Below are 24762 nucleotides of genomic sequence, written 5' to 3'. Positions count from 1 at the left end.
TTCCTACATGAATGATAACGGTAATACACTAGGTAGGAAAAAGGAAACAACTGGAAATTAAAGTGTGTTTTGATAAATAATTGATGGTAATTCGAGCGACAAACTCACATAATTAATAATTCAGACACTGAACTTGAAAAAACATGACGCTTTAGTATATTTTTTTACCATTTTTCTTTTTTTATAAATGGAGAATCAAACTTTCATTAATAAAGTAAAAATTGAAATAGTCAACCAATTAAATTTATAAAATTATTTACATGTAAGTGACTTACGAATTAAAAACCTTCTTTGATTTATTAAATTTTATTCACAATATAATCTTTACATACACTCGTGACTCGACTATAATTTTGTTGTTTACTTTTTGTCAGTCTCTCTATGTATATATATATTGATTATACACGATTAAACATATATTATATATAGATCATACATACTTATTTTATTGTTTTTAATTTAAATAATTAAATGAACGGCTATTTGAATTATTTAATAAAACACCTTTAGATTAAAATGAGATGAATAGTATTTATGTTCAATGTTGTCACTTTATAAGCTTCTTTCTTTTTCATAAAATAATTTTCCTTTAAATTTATTGAGTTTGTCATTAATCATTATCAATAATTTCTAACACGTTACCCGTTGCCAGTTGGTTCCCTTTGGAAGAAAAAAATTGTTCAACTCTCATAAATTTCATCAAAATTTAGTGAGCATCAAATAGCCACGTGCTCTATGTATTTAGAATTTCAAATTTATACATTTTAAAATAAATTCAAGTTATTTAAATATGATATATTTATTTGAACTTTGAAATGCAAAAATACTATGTAAATTAGAACGAAGGAGTAACTTTTTTTATTTAAACAAAAAATAAAAAAAATTGACCATTATGAGGAACAAAAAGTCAAATCATTGATCATTATTGCTAAATTACGGATTAAGATAATAGGGTGCCAGGAAATAGAGCACTTTGACCCAATTAGTCAAAGTCAAGTATTTAGGGCGACAGCTCGACAATTGCACACGAATGTGCGTTTCCTTAGTGGTACTAGTGACCTAAGCGAGTTAAACTTCTTCGAAAATGTTTTCGGGTACGTTTTAAATTTTCGAGAAGCAACATATTTTTGAAAGATTTGAAATGAATACAATAACTTTCTTAGTGAGTCCAATAAATAAGTAGTAATCAGAGCTTATTTATCCTACACGATGCGAATCTAAATTAGTCAACTACCATCGGATGGTTATAAAAGAAAAAGAAAATTACAACAAAGCCTTAAAACATACTTACTATGATTCCACAAATGAAGTTCGGAGAAGGTAATATACACACAGACATATCCCTACTACTGATTATCTTATAAAGATAGAGAAGTTATTTTCGATAAATCGTCACCTCAAGTAAAATATATCAAAATCAAGTATGAAAAGAAATACAGTAATAAAAAACTCATGTTAAAATCAAAAGAGAAAGAAAATAATAACAATAATAAATAACATGATAATAGAACCAAATTAAAGTACCTGACCGAGCGAAAACAACATGTAATAATAAAATCAAAATGACTAAAGTTTGTACTCTAACTCTGTTTTCAACACTCTATGACCTCCAAATTATACAACAACAACCACTGGATGACCATGATAAAAAAAAACATAAGAAGGAAGAAAAATGAAAACAAGAACAAAGAGAAAGCAATACACTCACCTCAAGGGCTTTCTCCAGAAAGTTGGTGTGGAATGTACAAGATAGATTGACTAAATATATGAATTTTTTTTATTTTTTTTTTAAAGTTATGAGATAAAAGTTTAAAATCTCAAGTGTGGGAGAAGATGAGAAAATATGAGATGTGGAGAGAAACAGAAAGAGTATGTAGTCAAATTATTTATTAAGCAATTATAAGTAAATATTTTCGTAAATAACTTACCATTACATGTTTTAGTAGTAATAAATATTAAGTCTATCTTAAATATCGCACAAACTAAGTCAAAAGCTCACGAAAAAATCCAAAAGAGGAGGAGGTAGTAGAAGAAGAAGAATTCAAAAAATAAAAATCTCATAGTGTTAAGAGCTAATTATGTTCTATTCTAACTCTTATTCAAATTACAAAAAATTCTTAATTTTGGTGGAATATGGATATACCCCAAAACATTCCGATACACCTCTAAACGTCCTGATACGTTCTGTAAAGTGATGTATCTGATAGATATATTGTGTAAAGTGATGTATATGAGAATAGCATAGAGTAAGAATTTTCGTAATCTTATTCAAATGGTAGAGAGTTTTAGAAAATTTAAAATTTAGGTAATTTTTTCAAAATGGATTAAAGAACAGGCCATCGCGAAGATACCCTTAATGGGCTGGGCCAAGAAGGCACGGGCTATAACCTGAGGCGAGCCAACCCAAACCATCTATAAATTTATGTGGGCTGGCGTTGGGCCCTTAATGTGATGGAAACCGACCCGCCTAAATTATCAATCAAAACATTTAGAAAAATAATTTTGTTATAAAAAAAATATATTGTTATCAAAATGTTTAAAAATAAAAGTTGAAAGATAGGCAAGTCTACTATATACATGTCCTCAGCGTTTTTTTCTTTTTTAATCTACGTGTTCTTGGGATAAATTATATAGAATCCATAATGTAATCGGTTAGAAATTATTGTTTATGGAGAAATTTTCTGTAAAACATTATTTATATTTTTATCAATAAAATATTAATTTTATAATATGTAGGTCGTTTGATTGAACTAATATTATTTATATTAATAATATGCTTTTAGTAATTTTTTTTAAAAAAAAGGTAAATTACTGAGTGCACTTTAAAAGAAGGTATAATAATAAGACGAAAATAACATATGCTAAAAAAAAAGTTAATAAGGGCCATCTAGACGATCAAATATCAATTTGAATCGACATCGTATATGAACTCATTAAAGATGAAAGCATTTTCTACGAAAAAATTATCATTTTTTAAAATTTTAATTCACAACCTCTAATTAAAGGTGGTCGCACACCTTATTCATTGCTTCCCTTCGATAAAATAGAGATACGTCCCATCATATATACTAATCAAACTACTTTTTTTATGTTATCCTTAATTTTGAATTAGAAGTGATTAACTTAAAGTATTGTCAAAAAGTCAATGATTTGGATTTAGATACTGTTAATTAAAAAAGATAAAGTAAGATAATTTATTGGAACTATTTAAAAAATTAATTAGTTAGTGTATATTCAGCTAATAAAATAGTCGTGCAAACTGCTAATCATTCGCGTCAAATGCTAATTAATTGTTCTTCCAAGTATACATAAATAGCTGACTTTCGTTTGTCCCTATTTGATTTTGGTTTCCTGTTCCGGTGATATTCATATTGAGATCCGATTAATACTAAGAAGTATTAAAAAATTTCATTTTGAGAATAAAATTGTATATTAACGACAATTTCATTACAAGGGATAAATTCCAGACTTCAGATTAAAGGATGGAGAATAACACATTTTTGACTCTCTGACATGTATCATATTCTTCTTTGGGATTGATCTCAAACTAATCCGATTTATTATTACACTCGATAGTACTACATCTCATCATTTTCTAAAATTTTCAATTTTTGGAGATTAAACATTTTATTTGTTGCTCTTTCAATCGTATGTTGTATAGTTTTTAAATTTTTTTGAAAATATCCCTTATTTTTATTTTTGGATTGAAATTTTCTTAAATTCTTCCTATTGCTACTACAACAGATGAGATATCTTTCTCGATGATGAAGTTTATTAACATTGATTGACTAACTGAATCTAATGAATGGTGAGCTTTTAAATGGTTGTTTTGGTATCCCATAAACCTCAAATATTCGCCAAAAGAATGTCACTTTTGTTGTAAAAAAAAGCTCAGAATATAAGAAAAAGACAAGAAGTGTAAGATAGAGGAGAGAATTTTCTTATTCAAGAATATCTTCCAAATGGTGAGTGATTCTCTATTTATAGTGTTGAGATATCACTCCAAAAGTCATCTAATTAATAGATACATAGTTATCTTGGAAGTTCTTATCACCTTGAAAGCACCTATACATGAACCCATTTAATAGTGAATAAATCTAATGGATAATCCACATATACTATACAATGGATTTACAACAAATTTAATATTTTGAAACAATTTTCATTTAAAATAAAGCAAACACATACATAGAAAAGAAAAAAAAACAAAATGACAAGACTTGCATCAGTCATCACACAAAATTACAACTCGAAAGACTTTTTTCGAATTTTTTTGAGTTTTTTCTGGATTTTGATGAGTTGTAACATAAAAAAAAAATCCCTTTTTCTCAATTTCTCCATGCCCGACAAAGGGAACTTGGTGTGAATCGGGGTAGCTAGCAGAAAATTAAATCTTTCTGGAAAGAAGTAAGAAGCTGATTGTAATGTTGTAATGGCCAAAAGGTCAATTTTGTTTAATGATCTCATGCTTCTCCAGTTATAGTTTCTTGTGATGCTTCCTCTAGAGATTTTCCTTTGGGCTCTGGCACACAAAATGTACACAACATTCCAAGTGCATTGATACAGCCTAGAACAATTAGTGAGTTCTTTATTCCAATACCCGCTGGGTATCCTGCATCCGTTTTCTTTGGATCTTTGCTTTGTGCAGCGTATAAGAACCCATACGCTCCCACTATAGCTCCAGCCTTACCTGCAGCCGCTGAAATTCCATGACATGTTGATCGAAGCCTCGCTGGGAAAATCTCCGCCGGGACCACAAATGTAGTAGCGTTCGGCCCAAAATTCGCAAAGAAAAATGTAAGGGAATACATTACAATGAATCCAATGCGGTTAGCCTCCAATGTCCAATGATGGTAAGGGATGGCAATCGCAAACATAAACACAGTCATGAAGAAGAATCCCATCAATTGGATAGCGAACCTTCCAATAATGTCAATAAACGCCACGGTGAACCAGTACCCTGGCACCGTGCTACAGAGCGCAATTAGTGTTTGCGCTCTGGCAATTTTGTAAACTTCCTGAACAGCATTCATTGTTGGAGCTTTAGGGATCCATCCAACGGCGGAGAACACATCTTTCTGAAACAAATTCTGACTGTAGAAAGCAATATCTAATAAAAACCACGTGGAACACGTTCCGAATAAATGCAATCCATGCCGTCTAACGAATTCCCACGAGAACAGACCGAATTGATTAGTTTCATCCCTTGAAATTTGCTCGATTTTTGATTCCTCGCTTTCAATTTCCACCTGTAGTACCTTACCCATGTCCTGCGCGGCTCTTTTCGCGTCTTTCGCGACTAGAGCCGTGTAACGTGCTGTTTCGGGCATTTTCATGCGCCAGTAGTAAGTGAGGGCAGCTGGCAAAGAGCCAAACATGAGAATGATACGCCAAATGTAGTCCGATTGTGGTACCGTAGATAGAGCAGCATTTTCCTCGAAAGTTGGGGATCTATACGCGTGATCGAATCCAGCTGCGGTGATAAGCGCAACTATCCCACTAAACAAAATTCCAAACCCTTGCATAGCGAAAACCGCGGCTATGAATGCACCACGTGTCTTTTTGTTAGCGTATTCAGACATGATGGTAGCGGATAAAGGGTAATCACCACCAATACCAAATCCAAGCCAAAACCTAAAAAAACACAATGTAGTCATAACACCCTTAGGGGTACTACCTAAGGAGAGCCCTGAAGCAACAGAACACACAACCATGAGAACTAAAGTCATACCATACACCTTTTTTCGTCCCATTTTGTCACCTAGCCAGCCAAAGAATAGCTGGCCGGCTAGGGTGCCAACAAGGGCAACACCCGTCACCGAGGCCGATACGGCCGGAGGGAGTGTTCCGGGTTTCAAAAGATCCGGTTTGGTGTAGTATAAACGCCCAAGCAATTTAGTAACAAGAGAAATACTAAACAGATCATAGGCATCAGTAAAAAATCCCATTCCAGCAATAACAATGGCTGTAAAATGGTAGAGTTGAGTTTTGGCCAAATCAAGTGCATTAAGCACTTGTAAATTATTATTATCCCCCACAGCCATAATGCCTAAAATTGCTTCAAAAAATTGTGCACTTTCTTGATTTTTGTGAGAATTGGTGTGTTTGACATTTGGGAAAATTGCAACTACTTATAAGGGTTGTTACACTAATATAAAAAGAATAATCTCAAGAATATTATGGGCATATGCCTTTATATCATGTCGAGCTTATACTAAATTTTACAATTTTTTTACTACAATTTAATTAAAGTATTAGCATATATCTCGTTATGTCTTTGAACTTGTCTTCAATATGCAGGCAAGTTGTTAATCTTCTGAATTAATGGATACCATTATCTTTATTTTAACATAAAGTCTTCTTATAGCTTTGATATTATATTTGTAGAACACAACACAATCGTTACTTTTTTATGTGACTATAAATCGTTTTATTAAAGTTATTGAATAAAGAAATAGATTTTAGGATTAACTGAAACCTGATGTTCGCTCTAGAGGTAAGGATTGTGCAACGGTGTGAGGCTCCATAATTACCATTTGAAAGGTGTGGTAAGATTGTTGATGTATATCTCCACGCCTAATCAGAGGTCTCGTTTGGACTTTGCCATTTCTTTTACACCATGACCTTGAGTAATTATAATTAGCAACAAGACATAGTTTACTTCTCTGATTAATGATAACCTAAAAAAATAAAAATGAATTGAAATGATGTCTTAATTATATTATCTCCAATTATCAATCTCTTTCTTGAAAAATATTTTATAGTTCAATAATAAAAGTCAGAGGCTTGAAGCAATGTTGGTAATTAAATAAAATTTATATAGATATTATAATTAGCACTTGCATGGTCGAAAAGTTTGAAAACAAATGGGTTGACAACAACGAAAGTCACCATTGTTCCAAGTTCATTTTGATATGTGAAATTTATGTTTCAAATTTAAGTTTATTGGAGGTAGATTTAGGTATTAAATTGTGTGTTTTAATTATTCAAATTCGAAAAAAATTATTCACCTGAACTTGATGTGAAATTTAGCCTAACATATGCCTTAACATCATGTGAAAATGTGAGTTATGCAAGTATTAAATCCGTACTACGTTTTGGTAGTTGATTATATTAGGAGGTAAGTTATTCATTTATGAAATCGATACGGTGCTTGATTTGTAATTTAAAAACTCGTGCAACTATTACATAAAGTATGAGAGAATCTTATGTTATTTTATAAAAGATTGAAAGTGGAATAAGTAACATATGAATAATTGAAACCTGCACAACTGATTTTGACATTATAAAATAATACATATATTTTCATAATTAATTTTTGAATTGCTGATATCTACATAATTCTAATCAACTATCAAACTACCCCTCGAGTTAATAAGATTTTGAAATACAATAAGCACAATCATAATATATAGGTTTGCATAGGTAAGTCAAAAATGTCTGAATTAAGTTCTTGTCAAGGTCATAATTTCAGTAAAAAGATAATAATCTAAGTTTTGAGCTGACTTTTGATCTGAGCCATTTTTCTTATCATAATATTAGAACCTGAGGCCTCACAATTCTTTGTCTATAATTCTACCGTTGCAGTGTGGGTGGGATTGAGTCTCCCATATCGATTGGATGGTGGTCTAGTGTGATTACTTGAATTATAATTTAATTGTAATTTTCATGCTCTAAATTTTAATGATATGTTTTTATAGACACGTAAATATAATCTTATGTTGATAAAATAAGTTTTAAAAGTATTTTTCTCGGAGCACTAGCAATTTTAGATTTTTTTTATTTAGTCTTTGGTATTCGAATAGAAATTAGATTAAACAAATTTGTATTGAATAGGACATATTCAAGTGTACCTAATATTTCCTATAAGAGATTTTTATAGGGGTGGGCATAAACATCGGAAAATTGAAACACTGAATCAAACTAAAACTTTTTTGTATTTTGGTTTTTGATTCGGTATTTGGTTTATTTTTTTGTATTTTGATTCGGTTTTCGGTACGTATTATTTTGATTTTCGATATTTCGATTTAAATCAAAATATTATATTATATTTATATTATATTAATTAATAATTAATGTTAGATAATCTTTTAAAAAAAGAAAAAAAATCTGAAACCCAATGTCCCTATTCCTAATTCAATATTCATCTTGCAGCTCTTCCTCTTCCTTTCAGGCAGCAGCAGCAGCCCAGCAGCCGCCAGCAGCAGGCCAGTCGGCGAGTTCAGAATCAGACCGGCCAGCTACTTCAGATCGGTGTTCGGCCACTAAGCAGGCCCATTAAAAAATCGCAATAAAAAACCGAACCGAAACAACAAAAATCGAACCGAATCGAAATATTTTGGTTCGATATTCGGTACACATTTTACAAGAACCAAAAATTGAAAAATTGAAAAAAAACGAACCGAAATATCGAATGCCCACCCCTAAATTTTTAAGCAATAAAAAAAAAAAATCTCATCGTTTGTACCACATCCGATAAATAGTGTCACTAGCAACTAATTTGCCTCTATTATAGTGAGATATTTTCTCATATAACATAATTAGTCAACTATCACTCTCCACATGCAAATGCTAACCGCGCACGCAAATGGATGTATTTACAAATTGTTAATTATTCAAATTGTTTTAAGCCTCTGACTTTGATTATTAAGTTATAAAATATCTTTCAAGAAAGTGATTGATAATTGGAAATAAGATAAAATAATTCTTTTTTTTTTCATGATATAATATTTGATCAAAGAAGTAAACGATGTATATTATTGATAATGTACGTTTAGTACTTACTAAGGCCATGGTCCAATTTGAAAGCAACTATGTATACAAAATAAATATCAAAAGTCTATATGAATATTATTAAGACACAAATATTGATGAGATATATGACGGATCATAGTGAAATGAAAAAGAAATTAAAATGATCTCATAAAAAAATGGGATAGAATAGATGAGTTTCGATTCATATCAATTTCTGAAGAAAATAACCATTTTTTCAGCTATTAATTAAGTTTTTGTCAGCATTTCAAAATCACATAGTGTTTATCAATGTTTTAATGTGAAATAAATCTCAATAAAAATACCCTTGTTATAATATAAAAACTCAAAAAAAAAAAACTTATACTTTGAAGACTATGAATAGTTCTTGGTATTTGAACTAAAGAAGGTTTTAGTTCTATAAATCACTATATTCATATAGTTTGAAATAACACTTAGATTATGAAAATTTAAACTTAATAAATCATTTCTAGAGTTTGAATTGATAAAAGAATGAACACCATAAATCACTGATGGAGTTTCAAAACTCAAGAAAAAATTTATACTTAATTATAAAAATTTTAACTCCGCGAATTATTTATGAAATTTGAATCGCTAAAGGTTTTAACTCCGCGAATCGCTCATCGAGTAATTTAAACCTCAAACAAATTTCAAAACTCTAACATATATATTTGTTGGTGTTTTCCACTAATTGTCATAGTTTCAAACTTTTGTGCAATATGCAAGATTTGTTCCATATCTAGTAAGAGGTATTTTTGTCGTAATGACTGAAATTAACAAGCTAATTATGAGTTTCAGATATCAGATAGTTACATCATAGAAATGTACTTCATATGTCTTAATTTATATGGATCGTTTGAGATGACATAAAATTTATGAAAAAAATGAAGGCTTTTAAAATTTATGATCTAAAATATTTATTGATCATTTATACGACAATAAAAATCATTCATGAAGAATAAATATGTTATTCTTTTTTAGACGGTTTAAAAAAATGTGTGACACATATATCAGATAAAAGTAATAAACAAAGTGATTAGTTTGGTTGACTTAACATATAATAAGATAGAATATCCAAAATATAGATAATGGTGTCCATTTTAAACTCTCTTATCATAGACATATTCAAAGACAACTACTATATGCTAATACTCAAATGAAAAAAATTGCAAAGATAGTTATTAATGTCATGCATTACTTAAAATAGTAAATTGTTGACAGTTATAATGGCATATCCTCATATTATTCCGGAGATTATTCTCTCTATGTCTGAAATGGTATTAGTTAATCAAACCTTATAAGAAGTTGCAATTTTCCCTAAGTGTAACACATTAATTTTCCAAAAGTCACAAAAATTAAGTGCATAATCTTCTAAAGAAGAAGAAGAAGGTAACTTAAATATTGTAGCTTTTTAAGTTAACAAATTAGAATTTTCTTTTGAATGTTAGCTAGTTCATATAGTAAATGTGATATCTATTTATGTTAACATTATTTCCAAATTAGGTTGTTTGAGAAAAAACAATACATTTCTATGTTTATAAACCATTTAGCATTAGACTTTTTGTTTTAGAGAAGCTTGTATACTCACATGAATATTATAACATGCTTTAATTTTGAAAGTTTTTCTTTCAATTTTATCTTTCAAAACCAACCTCCTTAGGTTAGTATTACCGACTGTGTGTGGTCGAATCTTCTTTTCAAAATAGTTTCTCGGAAAATACCTACCTCCGATGGTCAATTTTTTAAATTACATAATTATAAAATGTAACATTCGAGAATCAAAGACCTACATTTACCGCGATTAGATACATTTCTATCACTAGACCATTGGTGCTTGCTGATTTAACAATATGGTTTTTTATTCATTTTCTACTCTTTAAATTCATTTTATTTCTTTTCAGAAAAAAAAAAAACAACCAAACTTGATCAATTTGATTAAACTATATATAATTTTTAAATATATTAAGGCTAAAATAGAGACTCTTTTTTTTTTGTTCGATTTTGGGCCTATTAAGATCATGTTCTTTTTTATGGTAAATGTAATTTCTTTAATTAATTTTGTGTGTTCAAATGCAGATAATTTTGCACTTTTGGAACAAGAAGCCAATTTAGGCATTATGGCTGTGGGGGATAATAATAATTTACAAGTGCTTAATGCACTTGATTTGGCCAAAACTCAACTTTACCATTTTACAGCCATTGTTATTGCTGGAATGGGATTTTTTACTGATGCCTATGATCTGTTTAGTATTTCTCTTGTTACTAAATTGCTTGGGCGTTTATACTACACCAAACCGGATCTTTTGAAACCCGGAACACTCCCTCCGGCCGTATCGGCCTCGGTGACGGGTGTTGCCCTTGTTGGCACCCTAGCCGGCCAGCTATTCTTTGGCTGGCTAGGTGACAAAATGGGACGAAAAAAGGTGTATGGTATGACTTTAGTTCTCATGGTTGTGTGTTCTGTTGCTTCAGGGCTCTCCTTAGGTAGTACCCCTAAGGGTGTTATGACTACATTGTGTTTTTTTAGGTTTTGGCTTGGATTTGGTATTGGTGGTGATTACCCTTTATCCGCTACCATCATGTCTGAATACGCTAACAAAAAGACACGTGGTGCATTCATAGCCGCGGTTTTCGCTATGCAAGGGTTTGGAATTTTGTTTAGTGGGATAGTTGCGCTTATCACCGCAGCTGGATTCGATCACGCGTATAGATCCCCAACTTTCGAGGAAAATGCTGCTCTATCTACGGTACCACAATCGGACTACATTTGGCGTATCATTCTCATGTTTGGCTCTTTGCCAGCTGCCCTCACTTACTACTGGCGCATGAAAATGCCCGAAACAGCACGTTACACGGCTCTAGTCGCGAAAGACGCGAAAAGAGCCGCGCAGGACATGGGTAAGGTACTACAGGTGGAAATTGAAAGCGAGGAATCAAAAATCGAGCAAATTTCAAGGGATGAAACTAATCAATTCGGTCTGTTCTCGTGGGAATTCGTTAGACGGCATGGATTGCATTTATTCGGAACGTGTTCCACGTGGTTTTTATTAGATATTGCTTTCTACAGTCAGAATTTGTTTCAGAAAGATGTGTTCTCCGCCGTTGGATGGATCCCTAAAGCTCCAACAATGAATGCTGTTCAGGAAGTTTACAAAATTGCCAGAGCGCAAACACTAATTGCGCTCTGTAGCACGGTGCCAGGGTACTGGTTCACCGTGGCGTTTATTGACATTATTGGAAGGTTCGCTATCCAATTGATGGGATTCTTCTTCATGACTGTGTTTATGTTTGCGATTGCCATCCCTTACCATCATTGGACATTGGAGGCTAACCGCATTGGATTCATTGTAATGTATTCCCTTACATTTTTCTTTGCGAATTTTGGGCCGAACGCTACTACATTTGTGGTCCCGGCGGAGATTTTCCCAGCGAGGCTTCGATCAACATGTCATGGAATTTCAGCGGCTGCAGGTAAGGCTGGAGCTATAGTGGGAGCGTATGGGTTCTTATACGCTGCACAAAGCAAAGATCCAAAGAAAACGGATGCAGGATACCCAGCGGGTATTGGAATAAAGAACTCACTAATTGTTCTAGGCTGTATCAATGCACTTGGAATGTTGTGTACATTTTGTGTGCCAGAGCCCAAAGGAAAATCTCTAGAGGAAGCATCACAAGAAACTATAACTGGAGAAGCATGAGATCATTAAACAAAATTGACCTTTTGGCCATTACAACATTACAATCAGCTTCTTACTTCTTTCCAGAAAGATTTAATTTTCTGCTAGCTACCCCGATTCACACCAAGTTCCCTTTGTCGGGCATGGAGAAATTGAGAAAAAGGGATTTTTTTTTTATGTTACAACTCATCAAAATCCAGAAAAAACTCAAAAAAATTCGAAAAAAGTCTTTCGAGTTGTAATTTTGTGTGATGACTGATGCAAGTCTTGTCATTTTGTTTTTTTTTCTTTTCTATGTATGTGTTTGCTTTATTTTAAATGAAAATTGTTTCAAAATATTAAATTTGTTGTAAATCCATTGTATAGTATATGTGGATTATCCATTAGATTTATTCACTATTAAATGGGTTCATGTATAGGTGCTTTCAAGGTGATAAGAACTTCCAAGATAACTATGNATGATTGGAAAATCACTTCTTTTTTTTATGTTTTTGTTGGTTTAATGTCAGTTTTCTTTGTATTGTGTAAGCTTGTTTGTTGTAAGTTTTTATTTTATTATTTTTTTGTGGCCAAGTGTGTTATTGTAAAATGGTTTTGCTTATTTATTTATATTATAAATAAAAATTTGTTTGTAATTGGGTGATATGACTTGACCTTTCATTTTTTTATTTTATTTTTACTGGCGTGATTCACATGTATATAAGATATTAGATATATAGAAGGGTGACGAGCAGGATGGGATGAATGTGAGTGAGGCAAGCGAGATTTGTCCATGTACCCAAGATATATATACGAATACAGTTGGATATAGTGTATCTAGAACAAATTACACTCAATTTTAATATCATTATGTATCTCGAGATATATTTATTTGGATGCACAAAAATATGATAAAAGTTTTTATATTATAAACTAGAATATGATATACAATGATCCATTAACTCACGAGATTTGGGCTTGGACCAAGTTTAAGAAACACAAGGTGAAATCCCTTCTAATAACTTGGACCAAAAATAATTAATTTAGATTTACGTTCATAGTAAACCACATTTTCTTGGCCATGGCCAGCCTTCTTTGAAATAATATCTAGAATTCAGAATTTATTTTTCCAACTAATTTGATTTTGTATCTGATAGATCCATTAATTAAGGGGTAAAACACTTCTTACTAAGAAATATCTTATTTCTAAGGCTTAAAGATTAAATCAAAATCGATAATAAAAAGTTCATGTTATAGATAATCATCTAATTAAGAGTAATTGAAAAGTTTGAACTCATATTATTTTTATATAAGTTTTTCATTCGTATTTGACAGACTAATGAATAAAGTCGATCAAATGAAATTGGATCGAGGAAATAGTATATACTTACGTCCAAAAGGTGTGATAGAATGATATATGTTAATTTATATACCCTTATATAGAAATATTGAGTTTTTTAGATCCAAGAATGAACTTTCTTAAAAATGCTTAGATCACCATAGTTGACTTTTAACTTTATTACTAGATTAGTCGAATCAATAAATTTTTTGATGATTAAAAAGTGTTTTTCCAATACCTAAGTCACTGTGAAGTTACTGACAATAACGTGCCATCATCACTATAAATCTCCACAAAAAGGAAAATCTACAAACTGATCTCCAATTAAAGTAGGGTAGAGATTGATGTAAAAAATATGGACCTATGATTTATCAAACACTAAAATTACATTAGTACTATTTATTTTTGTTTTTCAACCCATGTACAATACTATCTTTTGGGACGTTAATGAATTTAAATTTATATCATGTTAAATGGATCTTGATCATCTAACTCATAAGGAAGGACGATTGATCAAGCCATATAAGGAGTTCAGGTTCCCACACTTCATTAATATGTGATTCATACCTATCATACGGAGCTTTTTATTTTCATGACTTGAACTCAAATTCTCTAATTAATAAAAAGTGAGGAGATCTTATTCATCCCACCACGACCCGCGATCATCATTACTTGTATTACTATGATCACTTGAACCCAAAAGTTGTTCCAAATAATCAACACCCAAATCTTCAAACACTACTATATTAACATTATAATTACTCTCATCTTTTACAACTTCCCTACTTGCTTTATTTTTCTTGTTGAATTTCCTCTTCCTCATAGAATGTCTCATCTTAAGAGACACAATAGGTGAACAACCTTCTTCAACATGAAATTTCATTTCATGTAGAGATTCAACAACTCTTTCAACTGAAAAATTCAAGATTGCACTTGTACCCCTCATTGAAAAAGCAGCTTGATCATATGCTAAAGCAGCATCTTCAGCACTATCAAATGTCCCTAGCCATACCCTAATTCCATTTCTAGTTGAATCTCTAATCTCCGCCGCGAATTTGCCCCATGGCCGACGCCTAACACCTCTATAATTCTTTTCCTTTGATGAAGGTGTTGGCTTGGCCATGGGTGTACTATTTGTTATTAAGGTGGTAGTGTCTGAGTCAGCTTGTGCGAGAAGGTCATAGAGCAACATCTCGTCCGAGTCATTTATGTTGAATGGGAGGGGAGAGGTGTTGAAATTGAGATTGTATAGAAAATTAGAAGAACAATTCATTGTGTTCTCTCTTGTTTTTTTATTTTTTAAGAAAGATTTGAAAAGAAGTAGGTGACTACCTAGTTTTAGTAATAGTCCATTATGGGGAGAAGTTGAGGCTTGATCCTCTTTTTATATCCATATAAGTAGGAAGGGCCCACAAAGAAAATCTACATTGGTTATATATTTGAAAATATTATACGATCAAATCAAACAATTAAATCGTAATCAAAATAAGATATATCATCTGTTATAGTAAAAAAAGGTTGATATAAAATAATTGAATCATGATTAAAATAAGATATATTAGTTGTTATATTAGAAAAATATTGATGCAATAACAAAAAAACTTCTTCATACTTCTTGCATATATATCTCAAAGATGAAATAACAAATTATATCATATTTTCGATTTTGACTAAGATTTCAAACATAAGTTAAAACTCTTTCCAAAGTATTTGGTGTGTCATTAATATCACAAGAAAGTAATAAAATAAAAATGAGTATTTTATTAATGAGAAAAAGAAACAAAAAAAAGAGTGACCAAGGAGGATGTTTTGCAATTATTTTATGGCTTCTTGTGATTAATTTTAGAGACAATTAAAATAATATGTAAAAAGGACACGTGGTCTATTATCAAGGCGGCCAGGTCAAACAAGTCTTGAATGATGACTAGCAAATCAAGAAGTTTTATTGACTTTTCCTATTATTCTTTTGAAATTCAACTTCTAGATCAATATTTTAAAATAATTATTAAAATTATATAATTGAAAATTTTAAATTTGGATAATACAAATAAAATTATTTCGATCCTAAGTATTTTATATCTAATGTAGATTTTTTTTAGCACAAAATTAATATGTAAGGCCTATAAAATAGATATCGAATATCTGACGAAAATATTTTTTTCTCTATTTCCTACTCTAGAGAATTTTGAATGTTTCCCAAACTTCAGCCACCACATCGTATTGTTTGAAAACTTGGGAGTTTTAAAAAGAAACAACTAAATTAAGTAGTATCTTAAAAATTTTAAAAAAAGGAAGAATTAAGCCTAACGAAAACTTTCTTATTCAATATTTAATATATTAATTAATATGAAAATATAGGTAATTATTTTTAATTAGAAATTTCAAATTTAACTCTTCAGTATGAAAATTAATTGGGTAGAAAGTGATTGGTCTTATTCTTTGGTCACCAATATATACACACAACAAAATAATTTCTCATAGATTAATATAAATAATAAACATCGAATAAAAAATTACCTAAATAAAATAATAATTTCAATGTTATTATTATAGCTACTAGCCTACTACTAGAGTGACATGATGAATAATCAAATTTGAGTTGCGTGTTTTATCTCAATTTGATTTTAGTGATACAATTTCTGGTCCTAAGGAAACAAAGAGATTCATGTGAACCAGTTTAATTAAAGATAAATCATAATTGATACTTCACAGTTCACATTAATATTTTTCTGGCATATCATGGAATAACCTTTAAATTTTTTTAAATACATATCACCATAAATTCAGAATAATTTCATAAATGTGTTATATCTAAAAAAAATATAAAATATATATATAACTTATTTCTATTTTATAGAATGAAGATTATTTTTAATCGATCATCAATGATTTCCTTTCTTTATTTAAACATAAAACCAGCCATATAACTAAGCTCATATAAAAAAAGAACTATACATAACATGTTGGGTTATTTATATATATTATCTAAAAGTGATATCAAAGAATAAAAAGGGAATATGTAGATCTAGTAAAGGATTCATTAACCTTAAGATAAAAGGACAATTTGTCATGGAAATGATTTATATTTAAATTGTCCAAATACAGACCCCCCTTTGAAAATCAACAAAAAAAAAAAGTATTATAAGAATTTAGATACCTTTTGAGTTTGAAATACATCGGTAATATATACATGCTTGTATATAAATTTCTTGAATTTCACTTAGTTATAGTTAAATAATAAATACATATTACTAATTTTAAAAAAAATTATTAATTATAATAAGTTAATATAATTATTTTAAACATAAACATTGAGTTAGAATAAATTTTTATCTCAAAACTTCACATTAAATGAATATTGCACCTTGATGCTGACCTCTCAATCTAAGCAAGCTCAAATTAGTTTATATTAAAAAAATGTTAATTCGATACACTAAACTTTCATTATGATATTAATATGATATACTAAACTTTTATTATAATAATATGTGTGAAAAATTTAAACCACATTCAATGTATTGTGTAATATCAAATTAAAGTAAGTGGTTTTATATATTAATAAATTATATGTATTTAGAAAACCATCACAAAATTAATTTAAAAATATTGAGTAATTACCTTCTTATTTAGTCGAGCGCCGCTTTCGTATGGTTCTTTCTTTTTTCTTTTATAACCATTTGCTTTTATGTATATATTCATCAATAATATTAGTTTAAATTTACATCGTATGAAATTTATCTATTTAAGAAGATAATTTTTCTCTTCGAATAAACAATGTGGAATTTTTGTGAAGCTCCATGATATCGACTATGGTAAAGAGAAAATATTAGATGCTTACGTTAAATTAAGTTTATGTATATATAATTGAATGAGGAGAGATCTTCACGTATGATTTGGATCCTTTTGTTATTATGCTTTTATAATCTATTAATTAAAAGTTTGATATTTCGCTTAAAGGATTTAAACTTGAGATTTTTTTAAAAAAATAAAAAGTTCTTTATATACTTATATAATGAATATAATATAAAAAATATTAAAAATATAAAATTTAAATTCTGAACTCAAGTTATATTAATTCTTTTGAAATACATGTAAAAAATCCCAAAATCTCCAACTAGTACCGATTAGTAGTTATCACGAACACAAATACCATATAAAATATTCCAAGCATACACATATGGGCAGCATAATTAGGCAGTTTTCTAGAAAATAATTGATTATAGGTACAAATGTATGTACTTATACTTTTTAATTAAAAATGGAAAAATACACGAGTAAATTCTTAACCTATTCTCGAAATCATAGAGACACACTTATAGTAATTTTCAACTCATTTTCGACCTACGTGGCACTAGCTTGAAAAAAAAAAGTCAATCAGCATTGGACCCACAAGATAGTGCCACGTAGGCCAAAAAAGAATAGAAAATTATTAATAAAATAAGTTCAGGGGATAATAAAACCTTAGTATAGTGAGTCTGAGATTTCGAACATATATTAAGGGGATACTTGTGCATTATCCCATTAAAAATTGACTATCTATACAACTGCATATATAGAAGAGTGTTTTGAAACAATGATAAAATAAACATTAACATTATTTGTATTAAGACAAAATATCTACATCAGGTAATTCTTATTTAGACTTTGTTAACGTAGTATATTATGAATTTATGCTATCTTTTTAGGGTAAATGACTTTAAATGTAAAATTATAATTTATCTCTTGTAAGTTTATAATTACAGAAATCCCTCAACCTGATACAATAATATAAGCACGGATACATTAATAGTTAAGTAAGATATATTACATTTTATATCTGATACACTAATTTAATGTACATTTTATTCATGATACACTAATCTGATGCGCGAGATACATTAATCTAGTATACGAGATACATTAATTTGATGTGCTGATACATTAATCTAATATGTGAAAATAAGGAATTTTGAAAATTTACAAAATTAATAAAGGATAATAATAATAAAAAAACTTAAATGTGAGATTTCTGTCATTTTTCTATCTTTTTATTAATTGATAATCGAGAATAAAGAATTGTAATTAAAGAGAGAAAATGACATAAAACTTTGGAAAAATATTCAATAGAACGCCGTCATATAATGATAACACATTAAGAACAACAAATAAAATATAAATATAAAAATACAAATTTCCAATAGGCATGATAATGATGATGAATAAAATGCTAATTAGTTAGGTAGATTAAGATGTAACACATTCATAGTACACAGTCTCTTCTATGTCCTTTTTCCAAATTTGTTTAGGAAACTATTAAGTTTCCCTTTCGAGCAGCAAATTGTAGTTAACTATTACTCCCTCTTCTCCGTTTCATTTGATATGTCATCTTTTTTTATAAATAGTTTATAATATTTGTTATTTTATAAAATTAATGCATAAATTGACGCATTATTTTTTTTTACCTTTGTGAATTATTAGCATTGAAAACATACATTTGATCAACTTGGAAAAGTTAAGTATATGATTCATGTTTATTGGTTTAATTTAGACAAAATAAATTAATCTATATTTATTGATTAAAAACTTGAGTTTCAAAAAAATCAAATAAGGATAGAAGAATAAAGTTACATAATTTTTTAATACAAGTACAAAGTGAAAAGGTGACATATTAAGGCAATAGAGTAATTAGTCAGGTTTTAGGGATCAGTAGGGTAATTATTAAATTCAATTAATTAGTCAGGTTTTAGGGATCAGTAGGGTAATTATACTATTAGAAATTAAATGTATTTGCTGTGTGCATATTCGATACTTTGGAGTGATTTTTGCATAATAATTTTTTATCCTTATGATATATGACTCAACATATATATCCTTCAATTAGTTTAAAATATATGATATTGACTTTTAATGGATATTAGGGAGAATAGTATTTTCTATACTTCAAATATTAATAAATTTTAATTTTAATCCTGATATATGACTCAACATATTTATCCATCGATTAATTTAAATATATCATATTGTCTTAAGTAATATGTTTAATTTGAACTATTTTTAAAAGTATATTATTTTCAATTATGGAGTAACAACTAACCAAACAAGTTCTAAATTTTCCATAGGTAATTAAACAGTAAAATAGTTAAGAATTTGAAAATTTTCTGAATATTTATAAGCACAAAGATATCATATGTGTATATTACAAGCAATTTATCAATAATTGAGGGACTAAGAATATAATGTGTACCAACAAGGAAGGAATTCTTCTAGTATTGCGGTTACTCTTTCAGACTCTCATCCTGAGATCTATCCTTAACAAAGAAACACTTGGTTGCACGATTTATTGTTCAAATAAGCTGATCTTTAATTTTTGTTATTAGAAATCATATTTATGCATACTATGACATAAGTTCTTTAAGAATTGACTATAACTTGTCATACTATGATGCAAAAATATAAATTTATGCCTCCGCGAAAAAGCCAAAAAAAAAAAAAAGTTATCTTCACAAATAAAAATGAAATATCAACACAAAATATGGCCAAAAGTGCAAATGAACCTCCCAAAAAAGGCAATTGGACCCCTAATCCAAGTCTTTATGTTTGTGGCAAATCCTCTCATATGGGCCGGCCTTTTCTTTCGTAACTGGGCCGCTATCTAAGGCGCAAATTTCACCATACATGGGCCGTTAACATGCAATGGCCCAATGTCACAAACTTCCCATTTTTTACGGTTATTATTTAGATTTTGTCCTTATTTTAAAAGTTGTATAAATATAATCCTTCGAAAATTACCCTTCGAGATAATTCTAATGTTTGCTCATATGCTACATTATTTTACTTTGTGTCTAATATTTGAATAACTTACAAAACATGATCCAATATTGTCTCGTATGATTTCTATTCGATACAAAAATAATACTTAAACTATGGTCTAAAAGATTCCTAAATTTTTCTTTTTTGGAAGAAAAGGTTATTTACTAAATAGGTATCAAAAAAGAATACCAAGTGAAAAAATATCAATATTACTATCCACTCCTCTCATGTAGTGTATGCATCTCCTATTTAACATGTTGAGGTCCAATAAATATGGAATTATAACTATTTGATCATGACACAAGGGTTTCATGCAACAAATTAGTGGATGAGCTCGATTATTTATATTGATATTACGCGAACGTCTCTGTAAGTATAATGAAAGTAACTAATCTAAGGCATGAGACTTCATGATTATCGCATTTGAGATTATAACAATATTTTCAAATCTATCTTCTCTTCTTTCTCTTTTTAACCATCATAACCGACAAAATATTATTACATAAATTGAAACAGATAATATACTATTCATCACTTTATATCCACAATATTCCCTCGTGCTTTTATTCTCCATGTTTGTAGAAGAAAGAGAAAGAATGGGAATTTCATCTTAAATGAGGTATACCACTAACGTTAGCAAAGGGAATTGCGAGGCGGGGCCTTATAAGGTTCATCTCACTTCAATATTTAGAATATAAAATAAATAAAAAATCATTAAAATAATAAAAAGTTGTTAAATTTGACTTCAAAATATTAAAACTCTTATCGATTTAATATTAAAAATCTTAAAAGTCAACTTTATAAAATTTAAATCTCAGAATTTAGTTTCGAAAACAAGATTCTTTTGACACATTCTTGTCAATACTATCATCGTATCCAAACTTGAATGTCTTGGATAAGAGTAGCTTATATTCCACCAAATATATTTATTTTAAAACCAAAACTAATTATCTACTTGTGGCATCCACATTCTGCTGACGAGAACTAAACAAAATCAATTTTATTTTAAATTCCTTACACTTTATTTCATGTAATGTTATTTGATTGGGTACAATATGTGTTTGTTCTTAATAGGTGAGGTGATTTATCTGGTTGATTAATTTTATTAACGAATATTAAAAAGGTGAGAGTTTTTGTTCGGTCATTAATAAGTTTTTCCTTATTCAACGAGTTATAGTCTTGACTGACATAATCCAGTATAACTTTGAAATTTCACTGCGGTGAAACTAAATCATTGCAATTATTGATCTTTGTTGAGAAATTTTTAGTAAATCTGAGCTGTCAATTAAGTCAGATTGGTAACGTGTCTTTTCTATAAGCCGCTCACATGTTGCCCCAATCAAAAAGAAAAACAATTTTTATATTAATTATAAATCATTTAATTAGAATAAAGTATGAAATTTAAAAATAAATTATATTTTAAAAATATATTATTATTACTTATAATAATTTTTTTAAAAAAATTAAAAGAAAACATAAATTAAACAAATAGAATCGAAACTTCCAATCTCAAAAAATGCCTTGGAAGTATCTGACATATTAGTGGCCCCCCAATCTTTTCATTATTCTATCAACTTCAATTAAAAAGAAAATTTGTGGACCAAAATATTGCATAACTCAATTTTAATTAGCTGGAAAAGATTCTGAGAATTATATTTTTTTTCATTGGAAAAGTACGTGATATATTTTGAAATAGAAAAAATGCATGTCTTAATTGTTTCTACAGATTATTCAACAGAATATTTTTAAGTAAAAATTCGAAAAATATTTTCAATAGAACACGTGCTAATAGATTTTTGTGATACTCAAAAGTCTCAATGTACCTGTTTCTTGATTTCAAAATTTATATTTACATAAAGAAATTTATTTATATTTATTATTTTCTCTGTTTGGATTAATTTGTCTTAGTTATTATTTGAATAATCAGATAAATTTATAGCAAATATTAGTTTATTTGACTCTCATTCTCATTATCAAGCCAAACAAATTACAACAAAAGAGTGTAAATTATTAATTTAAAACTGATAACCTTAAAAGGGATTAGAAGTCCAAAATCATACACTTCAAAAAATAAACATTGAAAATACATATAATCAATCCCAATTCACTCAAACCAATACATAAATACGGTCACTCTAGTACATTTTCTTGAAAATTATAATTATCCCTTAATTATATTATATTCCCTTTTATATTATGAAAATAATAAGTTTTAGCTAAGGAGACAAATCTTCTTAAAGTAAGATCCAAGGAGATCATAAGAATCTTATCCAATTTCTTGATAAGGTAGCAAAATCAGTCTGTAAAATACGATAATTTTGTTGAACTCGTTTAAATTTAAATGATTTAATAATCCGCTCATTTATTAGGTTAATTGTTCAATCCTAATTCATTTCAGCTCATAAAATATTGAGTTGATATGCTGTCCAAATAATTCATAAGAATATATATATATATATATATATATATTTATAAGAATAAATAAGGAAATTAAAACTTAATAACTAATAAGAATTGAGGAAATTTGTAATGATACGTTTGTAGATCATTTCAGCCCAAGTTACTTTTGAATGAGACACTATAACTCGCTAATATACTAGTTTGATCTATTATAACGTCCAAATTCAGTTCAACCCGATCATTTGATACTAATTATAATATATATGTTATTGACACTACATATTATATATGTGTTTGGCTAATTATATTATATTACCACCTTACAATACTCTTGCAACCTCACTATTATGTTGATCAACAAAATCTATCTCCAAGAAAAAGTTCCAACCTAAAACACTGTATAGATATAAAGTTTTAGCAGTGAAAAGTAGCTTCAACTATATATCTCTCCATCTTTTTTTCTTTGAATATATATAAGCATAGTAGCATACTAGATTTGGTAGAATAATTATCGAATTTTATTGACATTTTTGAAGAGACTTCCATGCAAAGAAAGTTCTTTTTTTCTAGATACCCATTATAAAACAACACAACATAAGTATAAAAAAAAAATCCTAATTTGTAATTTTAAAAATACGATATAATTAATTACTTGTTATAATATGTAAATGTGATTTGATGGTGTAAACACGTGATTAGTCACATGTGGCATGATGGCATAAAAATGTGATTATTTACATAGTGTAGTAAGACAAAAAATAAAAAAAAATAAAGATTCATTGATTTCAACAATCTTATGAGTCACAATCTCTTTAGCGATCTCTATATAAATAGACATTAACATGTCCAAAATTAATATGTCAATGTGGTGTGTTCCACCAAAAAAAAATTTAAAAAAAATCTCCACATATAATAATCATCATGGATAGTAGTTCTTCTTCATCTTCTTCTAAAGGAAAAAAAGTGATACAATTAGAGAAAGAAAATAGCAAGGATAGTAATGATTTGATCAAATATCGAGGCGTTCGTAAACGTACGTGGGGTAAATTTGCAGCGGAGATACGTGACCCAACGAGACAAGGGGCTCGTCAATGGCTAGGGACGTTTGATACGGCCGAGGACGCGGCTAGGGCTTATGATAAGGCAGCATTTAACCTAAGGGGACATCTTGCTACTTTGAATTTTCCAAATGAGTATTACTCTAAGCTTAACGATCCACATTATTATAATTATCGTACATCATTAAATGTTAATATTCCAAGTAGAAGTTTAGAGAGGGGAATTTCATCAATTGGTCATCAAGACAAAGAGATTATTGAGTTTGAGTATCTTGATGATAGTGTTTTAGAGGAACTTCTTGGAGCAGAAGACCCAAAAAAGATCATAAGAAAGTGAGGTTAAGTTTTGTAATTTTTAAATTTTTAAGTTTAATATTTCTCGTGTGTCAGATGAACCTTTATATTACTGGAGAAAAGGAATAGCGATGAATTCCTATATAGAGTATATAGGAAAAAAGCTTCGAGTTTCTCCTCGTCTTTGTTTTCTTCTTATTCATCATCGTTGTCGTTTTTAATTTCCTTTTATAAACATATTTGTTATTAAGAACTTATTTTGTATAATGTTTGCCTTAAGAGTATGAATTTAAAGGGAATAACATGGTCAACGAAGAGTTGATATAAACAAACCTCTACTTGTTTGATACTAATTAGAAATAGTACTTGTTTTTTGTTGTATTCAATACATATTCAATTGGAAAATGCTCATGTCGATTTATGTTGCGTATGACTCACTAAGATGGGAACTATA

The 24762-nt window shown here is 29.3% G+C and overlaps 4 protein-coding genes across 4 annotated transcripts; 2 read left to right on the top strand and 2 right to left on the bottom strand.

The window, feature by feature from the left end:
- Positions 1-4379: 4379 nt before the first annotated feature.
- Positions 4380-6134, bottom strand: LOC107013036 (probable inorganic phosphate transporter 1-3). Its single transcript, XM_015213021.2, has one exon. It carries the CDS (start codon positions 6042-6044, stop codon positions 4464-4466), a length of 1581 nt encoding a protein of 526 aa, XP_015068507.1. The 5' UTR covers positions 6045-6134; the 3' UTR covers positions 4380-4463.
- Positions 6135-10126: 3992 nt separating this feature from the next.
- On the top strand, positions 10127-12554 carry LOC107013044 (probable inorganic phosphate transporter 1-3). Its single transcript, XM_015213029.1, has 2 exons — positions 10127-10161; positions 10849-12554. The coding sequence occupies exon 2, from the start codon at positions 10890-10892 to the stop codon at positions 12468-12470; it is 1581 nt and encodes a 526-aa protein (XP_015068515.1). The 5' UTR covers positions 10127-10161; positions 10849-10889; the 3' UTR covers positions 12471-12554.
- Positions 12555-14311: 1757 nt separating this feature from the next.
- LOC107014155 (ethylene-responsive transcription factor 1B-like) lies at positions 14312-15092 on the bottom strand. Its single transcript, XM_015214008.2, has one exon. The coding sequence runs from the start codon at positions 15038-15040 to the stop codon at positions 14405-14407; it is 636 nt and encodes a 211-aa protein (XP_015069494.1). The 5' UTR covers positions 15041-15092; the 3' UTR covers positions 14312-14404.
- Positions 15093-23805: 8713 nt separating this feature from the next.
- On the top strand, positions 23806-24561 carry LOC107014158 (ethylene-responsive transcription factor ERF098-like). Its single transcript, XM_027915990.1, has one exon. The coding sequence runs from the start codon at positions 23878-23880 to the stop codon at positions 24349-24351; it is 474 nt and encodes a 157-aa protein (XP_027771791.1). The 5' UTR covers positions 23806-23877; the 3' UTR covers positions 24352-24561.
- Positions 24562-24762: the final 201 nt, after the last annotated feature.

Source organism: Solanum pennellii, chromosome 3 (assembly GCF_001406875.1).
Source record: "Solanum pennellii chromosome 3, SPENNV200".
Taxonomy (NCBI): Eukaryota; Viridiplantae; Streptophyta; class Magnoliopsida; order Solanales; family Solanaceae; genus Solanum; species Solanum pennellii.
The sequence above is the reverse complement of the archived record's forward strand: the minus strand, read 5'-3'. Positions and strand labels throughout refer to the sequence as shown.